The following is an 8,589-nucleotide window of genomic DNA, read 5'->3' on the forward strand; positions in this document are numbered from 1 at the left end:
AGGAAGCACTGAGTAGAAATCTTGTGAACAAACAAGACACATGACCACTGAACCATTTTGAATTTTTGTTTTTATTGATCCATCACCACCTCCATTTGATAACCACAGTATAGTATTGCTCATTTTCCTGGACGTGCGCCGACCTGTAGTGGAGAAAAATTAGCCGGACCTTACAAATTTGGATGGGTTAACCACTGGAGAGCCTGGCGTTTGATTTCAAGCCAGGTACTTGGGGATAAGCATTCATCCAGGGCATTTGGTACATCTGCTGTTTAACCCCACTGTTGGGGCCAGATACTGGAGCACCAGGTGAACCCATAGGGAAATAAGGTTTATACATTCCAGGTAACCAAGGATACAAAGGCAGCTGACCAGCACTAGCTGGTGCAACTGTGACAGCTGGAGTAGTTGTAGATGTAGTAGCCGGAGTAGTTGTAGTGGTCTGGGTAACTGGGGGAGTTCCAGGCTGGCCATATGGGAAATTCCATGGCATTCCATAACCACTAGGATAATACATTCCAGATAACCAAGGATACAAAGGCAGCTGACCAGCACTAGCTGGTGCAACAGTGGCAGCTGGAGTAGTTGTAGTAGCCGGAGTAGTTGTAGTGGTCTGGGTAACTGGGGGAGTTCCAGGCTGGCCATATGGGAAATTCCATGGCATTCCATAACCACTAGGATAATACATTCCAGATAACCAAGGATACAAAGGCAGCTGACCAGCACTAGCTGGTGCAACAGTGGCAGCTGGAGTAGTTGTAGTAGCCGGAGTAGTTGTAGTGGTCTGGGTAACTGGGGGAGTTCCAGGCCGGCCATATGGGAAATTCCATGGCATTCCATAACCACTAGGATAATACATTCCAGATAACCAAGGATACAAAGGCATCTGACCAGCACTAGCTGGTGCGACTGTGGCCGCTGGAGTAGATGTAGTAGCAGCAGCTGGAGTAGATGTAGTAGCAGCAGCAGCTGGAGTAGATGTAGTAGCAGCAGCAGCTGGAGTAGATGTAGTAGCAGCAGCAGCTGGAGTAGATGTAGTAGCAGCAGCAGCTGGAGTAGATGTAGTGGTCTGGGTAACTGGGGGAGTTCCAGGATGGCCATATGGGAAATTCCATGGCATTCCATAACCATGAGGATAATACAGTCCACGTAACCAAGGATACAAAGGCAGCTTAGCACTAGCTGGTGCAACCGTAGTAGCCAAGGTGGTCATGGGGGCATCTGTGGAAGCTCCAGGATCCCTAGGATGGAAATGCCATGTTATACAAGAACCATAAGGAAAAAGGGTAACCCATATGAACATGTGGGACATACATGTGAGCAGGTAAAGGAGTAGTAGCTGGGGGCTGAACAGCTGGGCAGGACAAGGTCAACTCCCTATCCATGTATTGCACAGACAAAAGCATCTTGGCACCCTGACAAAGGAAGTTAAAGGATTCACAGTCAAGTAGTTATGATCTCAGCATACAAGCTGATAAATACAGAATTACCTCAAATTGCCAGCAGTTGCTTGCATATGGTGCAGTGAGGGTCAGTCCACCTCCCACAACTTCCAAGGTAAATCCACAGGTAGAAGCTTGGTACACAGGTTGCCACACACCATTCACTAAAATCAAATGCTTTCTCAGTGCCAGATTATCCAGTAGCATTCCATCCCCAAACATCACACAGCAAGTCACTCACTGAAAATACATCCAATCCTAACACAGAAACTAATCTCACCCTTCAGCCTGAGAGCAGCTGTAGACACCCCAAGATTGACAACCATAGCTGAAGGGCTACAGGAGACAGTGAGAGGACAAGCCACAGGACAGACCATCTTCACAGCAACTCCCGAAACCCGTAACGGCAGGATGTAGCTATTCCCCTGCAATAACCAATCCGACTTGCTCATCAAGAACACATTTGAAAAAGAAAAAAAAGAAAAAAAAAAAAAAAAAGCCAACAAAATCCAAGTGTCCCTTTTCTTTAAAAACAAAAGAAAAAGGGTATTTAGATTAATCAGTAACGGTAACATTTTTGTGAGGATAAGAATATACATGCAATTAGAATCTCTACGATGGGCCAGTCAACTGCAGGTTACCTGCTGTGCAACGTTACAGCCAGCGTACTTGGCAACGAGTGCAACGTCTCCGTGGGCCCTCCTCAACGAAAAGCCGCAGTGGGATGGCATTTGTGATAATGGTACTAGGGCCTCTTCACCTAAGGAAGCAAAGTTTTATTCTGTGCCAGAGAACAATTATTTTGCATTTTAATCAGTTCAAACTGAAGGGAGAGTAGTTCCATTTTGAAAGCAAGGCTGGTCAACATGCGAGCTTGACCACCACTTTGAAAATAGAGCTCATTTGTTTGTAGCAAGTTAGTCAATACTTGCAAGATCCCAGACAGTCACAAGGAATAGGACACTTGTATAGCCCTTAGTTACAATTACAGGCAGCAAAATAAATAAGGCCAGTGAAAAAAAAAAATAAAAATAGAGCACAAGGCTTTACCCTCCAGAGATAAAGCATCACACTTGCTTTAGACCACAGAGGGTTTTATAAAGTACTGCCTTCAATGGTACTGTAGTGGAATTGGTGTGGTCTTAAAAACCAAACCTTTGATGCAGGAAAATTTCAGCAAGACCACACTCACTTGTCTCAACCAACAAGTTGGGTACTCGACTTCCCTGGATATGCAAGGACATGGAATCGTCATCACACATTAAGGTTGACAGTTGGGACCCTTCTGGCAAGCAAGTGGAAATAGTTACACCAACACCAGGACAACAACATGATGCCACATATCAAATGATAGATTACATTTCTACCTGTTAACTCTGGCTGATCAGATTGGTATCCGTTGGTATCTCCAACATATTCGTCATGCACTTTCTTAACAATGCCATCCTTGGTTTCATTTGTAATTCTGCTGGAGCCAATGATAAGTCTACCAGCCTGAACCAATTTACCCTTAGGAACTACAAGACAAAATGCTGAGGGGATCAATGTCAGTACTGCTATAAACATAAACCATGTTTCCCTTTCTTGCCACAACATTTCTACTCTCCGTACACATTTACCAGCACCACCACAAACTAAAACATTACGCAAGAGCTCAGAAGCCTCTGTGAGCCCATATACGTATATCATGTCGCCCTTAATTAGTTTCCCAAGGAAATCAGTGACATAGCAATCTAAAATCTCTGAACTGAACACCATCCCACTCCCATTGAAATATTTGCACATTCCTGCATTGACACTGTTGCATTTTTTGCTGCTAATGTATTAAAAACATAGTATCTAATTTATTGTCACTATATACATTTTACCTGGCTGCTACCACAATAACTGCCATGTCCATGTTTGGTATAAGATAATCTGCTGAATACGAAGTTATAGCATGTTATGTTTACATTTATACAATTTTTAAATTGTATAAATTATGCTGTATATGTTTATAGTGTGTCAGTTTCGTTGGGGTGGATCTCTGAAACTCAGTCTTCCTTTAACCCCAGGCTCACAAAAGACAATTAGCCTGTTTGTTGGCACAAATAGGAATGACAGATAATTTTAATCTTTGTGCATCAATTAACAAAAGTTACACATGGGTCGATAGAGGACAAAAATGTCCATGTCCAAAAACTGTCATAAACATATTATATATGATTGTTTTTCCACTTTCACCGACGTCGATTTTTTATTATTATTTTTTTTTCACCAGCGTCAGTTTTGATCATAATTACCAAACATTTATTCATTTTTTTTCATATATATATATATAATGAAAAAAAAGTAAAATAGTAATTATTTTCCATATACTAAATGCTAAGCAGATTTCTTTTTCTTGGATTATTACAGCCTTTATATATCAATGATTAACAACAACACTAACTTTGATGCGTTCATATTTTTATGCAGTGTCAGATTTAAAAATAAAACCACTCAGGTCCATAAAGGACAAAAATGTCCATGTCAAAAGCTGTCATAGAAATATTATATATTAATACTTCTTTCCACTTCTTTCTTCATTTTCTTCGATTTTTATTTATTTATTTGTTTGTTTATTCATTTATTTTTACCAGCATCAGTTCTGATCATAATTACCAAACATTCATTCATTTTCAGAATTTTTACCCTTTAACGCTGGTTTCTTTACACAATGCAAAAGTCTTCAAAGCTCAGTAACCTTCTTTAACTCATATACATGGCGTGGGATTTGATGATTTCCAGTACAGTATTATTTCTTTCTTTCAAACTGTTCACACGTAAAATTTTCAGGACAAACACACTCACACACACACACACACACACACACACACACACACAATTATATGTGCATCATTTATTCAGTTGGTTTGCAGTGCGCTATAATATAGCACATTTTTTTATAAACGAAAAGCATGCATTTTTCCTAGGAACCATTTCGCCCCTCTCCGTGAGACCAAACCAAACGCTGTGACCATCGGAGACTCCATTGTGCGGAACGTCCGCGTCGCCTCATCTAAAGGTAAGGTGCGCACACACTGTTTCACTGGTGCTCGTGTTCTCGATGTCTCTGCGCAGGTACCCGGGATCCTGAAGAAGGACGAGAGCATCGGAGCGGTAATGCTGCACACGGAGGTGAACGACATCAGGCTGCGGCGGAAGAAAGTCCTGAAGATCATCTACGAAGATCATCGTCTCTGGACCTCTCCCCACAGTTGAAATATTCAGTAGACTTTCCGCATTTAAATGAGTGGATAATATCATGGTGTAATTTGATGCCAGTTATTTGTTAATAACTGGCATCTGTTCTGGGAGCGTCCTAGGTTGTTCTGTGCTGAAGACCTGCACCTCAGCAGCCTTCGAGCGGATCTCCTGTCAGACAACATCTCCAAGAGGCAACACACCATGTGACTGCCTACTGTAAGTACAACTTCCAACACCAACAACATTTAACATAATCAGTGTTCAAATAATAATTCAGCACTTGTAGTATATTCTATAGAGACTGTGTCTGTTCCCCAAGCTGAACAAATGCATAGAAAATTTCAGAAAGTATGTTTTAGTAAGCTAACTAACATAAAATTAGATCATACTGAATGCACAGCCGGCACCATTAATCTAAAGTTAGGACTATTAAACATTAGATCTCTTAAGTCTAAGGCACTTATTGTTAACAAAATCATTTCTGATCAGGAATTTAATATAATGTGTTTAACGAAAACTTGGATTAAACCTGATGAGTACATAGCACTGAATGAAGCCAGTCAACCTGGATACAGTTATATACACCAGCCCCGTCTAACTGGTAGAGGAGGAGGTGTTGGTCTCATCTATAGTCATAATCTAGGTGTCACCCAAAACCTAGTCATAAATTCAACTCTTGAAGTTCTTTATACCAGTATAACATATGTAACCACAAAAAATAAGTAAATTCTGCTAATTATTCTTTACAAACCCCCAGGGCCATATATTGAATTCCTTAGTGAATTTGTAGACTTTATGTCAAACCTGGTTGTTTCTGAAGATAAAGCATTAATCATTGGTGATTTTAATGTTCATTTTGATAACCCAGAAGACCCTCTGAGAACAGCGGTTGTGTCCACTTTAGATTCAGTAGGGGTCAATCATAACGTAATCAGACCCACTCATAATGATGGTCACAATCTTGACCTGATACTAACATACGGATTAAATATAGAAAATATAGTAACACTTCCGCAGTCTGAAGTTATCTCAGACCATTATCTCATCTCATTTAAATTGCGTATTGATAATAATAATTGCACCTCACCATGCTACCGTGTAAAACATTCACGTCAGCTACTGCACCAATCTTCATCAATAACCTCCCAGAGACATCAATTATAATTGGATCACCGTCTGATCCCATAGAACAAGATCAGGTAACTGAATGCTTAGAGTCAACGCTCCACTCCACACTAGATAAGATAGCTCCACTCAAAAGAAGAATAATTAGAAAGAAAATGCTAGCACCCTGGTATAACGATCACGCACGCACCTTAAAACAGAATGTAGTTAGAACAGAAGTTAGAACGTAAATGGCGTCAAACCAAATTTGTAGTATTTCAAACAGCATGGAAGGAGAGCCTTCTGAACTATAGAAAATCTCTTAGTGATGCTAAAAATTTCTATCTCTCCACCTTAATGGAAGAAAACAAAAACAATTCTATATTTCTATTCAACATGGAAGCAAAATTAACTAGGAATAAAACCACCACAGAAACAGGCACATAATCACAATTATTATATAGCAGCAAAGATTTCATGAATTTTTTCATTGATAAAGTTGAAAATATTAGATAAAATTTCAGACTATTAATTTAAAACCAGACAGTTTTATAACTAACCCTGTAGATGATAATATTTCAATATCAGATCAACAATTAGAATGTTTTACTCCCCTTAGAGAGACCAAGCTAGCTTCATTAATCTCTTCAGCAAAATCATCAACTTGTATACTAGATCCTTTATCTACATGGTTCTTCAAACCGATTTGTCCGGGAGTAATTGAACTAAGCCAAACGTAGATACACAAATAACACGCTAACTCTGCATAGCACTACACTCTGGTGGTTATTACACTGCACAATAGAAATCGTGATCAAACACTAATCACTGTAAATCAGTGTAAAAGAATCAGAATCATAGGTGGGGCCAACACCAAACAAAGAGAACCCCCAGTGTAAATCATATCACTGTAATGGCATACTGTCTGGATGTTCCAGTAGGAGTGTAAACAAACTCTAGTTAGTACAGAATGCAGCTGCAAGAGTCCTAACTAGAACATGAAGATACGACCACATCACCCTGATCTTATCCACACTGCATTGGCTCCTAGTAAAATTTCACATTGATTATAAAATACTATTATTAACCTATAAAGCACTAAACAGTTTTGCGCCACAGTACCTAAGCAAACTTTTGGTCTTCTATGATCCGCCACGTCTACTTAGATCAAAAGGTGTAGGCTATTTTGATCTAAGTAGGGGGAAGAACTTTCTCTTACAAAGCGTCATAGTTATGGAACAGCCTTCCAATTAGTGTTCAGGACTCAGACACAGTCTCAGTGTTTACGTCTAGGCTGAAAACAGATTTGTTTTCTCAACCTTACCATGAATAGACTTTCTTATACACAAAGTACACAGTCTTATCCATCACGGGATAGTAAGCATACTTAACAATCTCTCCCTCTCTTTACCTCCCTCTCCCTCTCTCCTTCTGTCGAGCCACACATGATTTTATGGAGATGCCAGTGATCCTGACCCTTTCTGCTCTCCGGACCCTCCTGATCATCCTGATGCCCTACCTCTGGATGGTGCTCTCATCAACTGGAGGCTACAGCCTGGAGATTGCTTAGGATGGTATCGCTTGGACTGTAATCACCACATTTTTGCACTCAGGTCTCTTTTGGTGAACAGTGGACTACTTCAACAAACAGGCTTCATATAAAAAACATAACAAACTTTCTTTTACTTTTACATTATCTGTTGTTACCCAGATGAGGAGGGGTTCCCTTGTGAGTCTGGTTCCGCTCAAGGTTTTTCCTCATTTCATCTTAGGGAGTTTTTCCTTGCCACCGGCTCGCTCAATAGGGATAAATTCACAGATTTAAAATCTGTATCCTGTGTTTATATGTTTCTGTAAAGCTGCTTTGAGACAATGTCCATTGTTAAAAACACTAAACAAATAAAATTGAATTGAATTGAATGTATTTTCCCCATAGGCTAAACCTGAGAAAATACTATACATTTCAGAATTGAAAAAAAAAAAGAAAAAAAAAATTCAGTGTTTTGAAACCTTGTCAACAAAATAAAAGCCTATTAACACAGAATTCATGATTTTATTCTTAAACTTCATGGGGATTAAATATTGCAGTTTGAATGGGTTGCAATGAGGACATTTTTGTAAATAAGGTCCTGAGTGTAACTATTTTGTGTACCTCATTTACAATAGATTTATGAAAGCAAATGAGAGTGAAATATTAAAATTCCAATAAAAATACACACCTTTTGCAAAATTTATGCTAAATTTATTGCATTAACACAGACAAAATGATAAAAAAAATTTAAAAAGACAAAAATGTCCATAAGGACATTAAGATGTAACTATGACCAAACTCAATACCATTGAGTTTGGGCATAGTTGAGGTGTGCCACTTGGCACATAGGATTATAGATTTAAAAAAACATTAAACTTTTTTAGTGAGCGTATACAGAGCAACTTACAGAAGTTATTTGTAGCCTTCTTTAAAAAGAAACATATCATGCTAGTCCAAATATTGTAAGTCACACTAAGAATACTAGCATGTAAAAGCTGTTACAGAAAAGTTAGTACAGCAATGAACTATGTATACTGTAAGAGCGATGGATTATTGGAGGAAAAGCAAGACGTGACACAGATCCAGATTGTATTTTGAGAGTAAGTATCCTAGTATACTTTGTTTCTTTTCATACATGATTACAAATTCAAGGATGTTTGTATTGGCGAGTTCATTAAAAAGTTGTACATGACTATCATATATCAAAAGCTATTATATATTTAAGAAAAGACAGAACATAAGAACAAGCAGATCATGAAGTAAAACTACACCAGTTACACATAT

General features: G+C 39.0%; 1 protein-coding gene across 2 annotated transcripts; it reads right to left on the reverse strand.

The window, feature by feature from the left end:
• Window positions 1-52: 52 nt before the first annotated feature.
• Window positions 53-2,696, reverse strand: LOC108263507 (mucin-2-like). Of its 2 annotated transcripts, XM_053679858.1 has the most exons (7): window positions 2,635-2,696; window positions 2,084-2,202; window positions 1,723-1,867; window positions 1,491-1,606; window positions 1,315-1,415; window positions 1,016-1,241; window positions 53-958 (listed from the first exon to the last, which is right to left on the reverse strand). In XM_053679858.1, the coding sequence occupies exons 1-7, from the start codon at window positions 2,684-2,686 to the stop codon at window positions 188-190; spliced, it is 1,530 nt and encodes a 509-aa protein (XP_053535833.1). In that variant the 5' UTR covers window positions 2,687-2,696; the 3' UTR covers window positions 53-187. The 2 variants fall into 2 exon arrangements, with proteins under 2 accessions (XP_053535833.1, XP_017319867.2); XM_017464378.2 differs by having other exon boundaries at window positions 53-1,241.
• Window positions 2,697-8,589: the final 5,893 nt, after the last annotated feature.

The sequence above is a fragment of the Ictalurus punctatus genome, chromosome 3 (genome assembly GCF_001660625.3).
Source record: "Ictalurus punctatus breed USDA103 chromosome 3, Coco_2.0, whole genome shotgun sequence".
Taxonomy (NCBI): domain Eukaryota; kingdom Metazoa; phylum Chordata; class Actinopteri; order Siluriformes; family Ictaluridae; genus Ictalurus; species Ictalurus punctatus.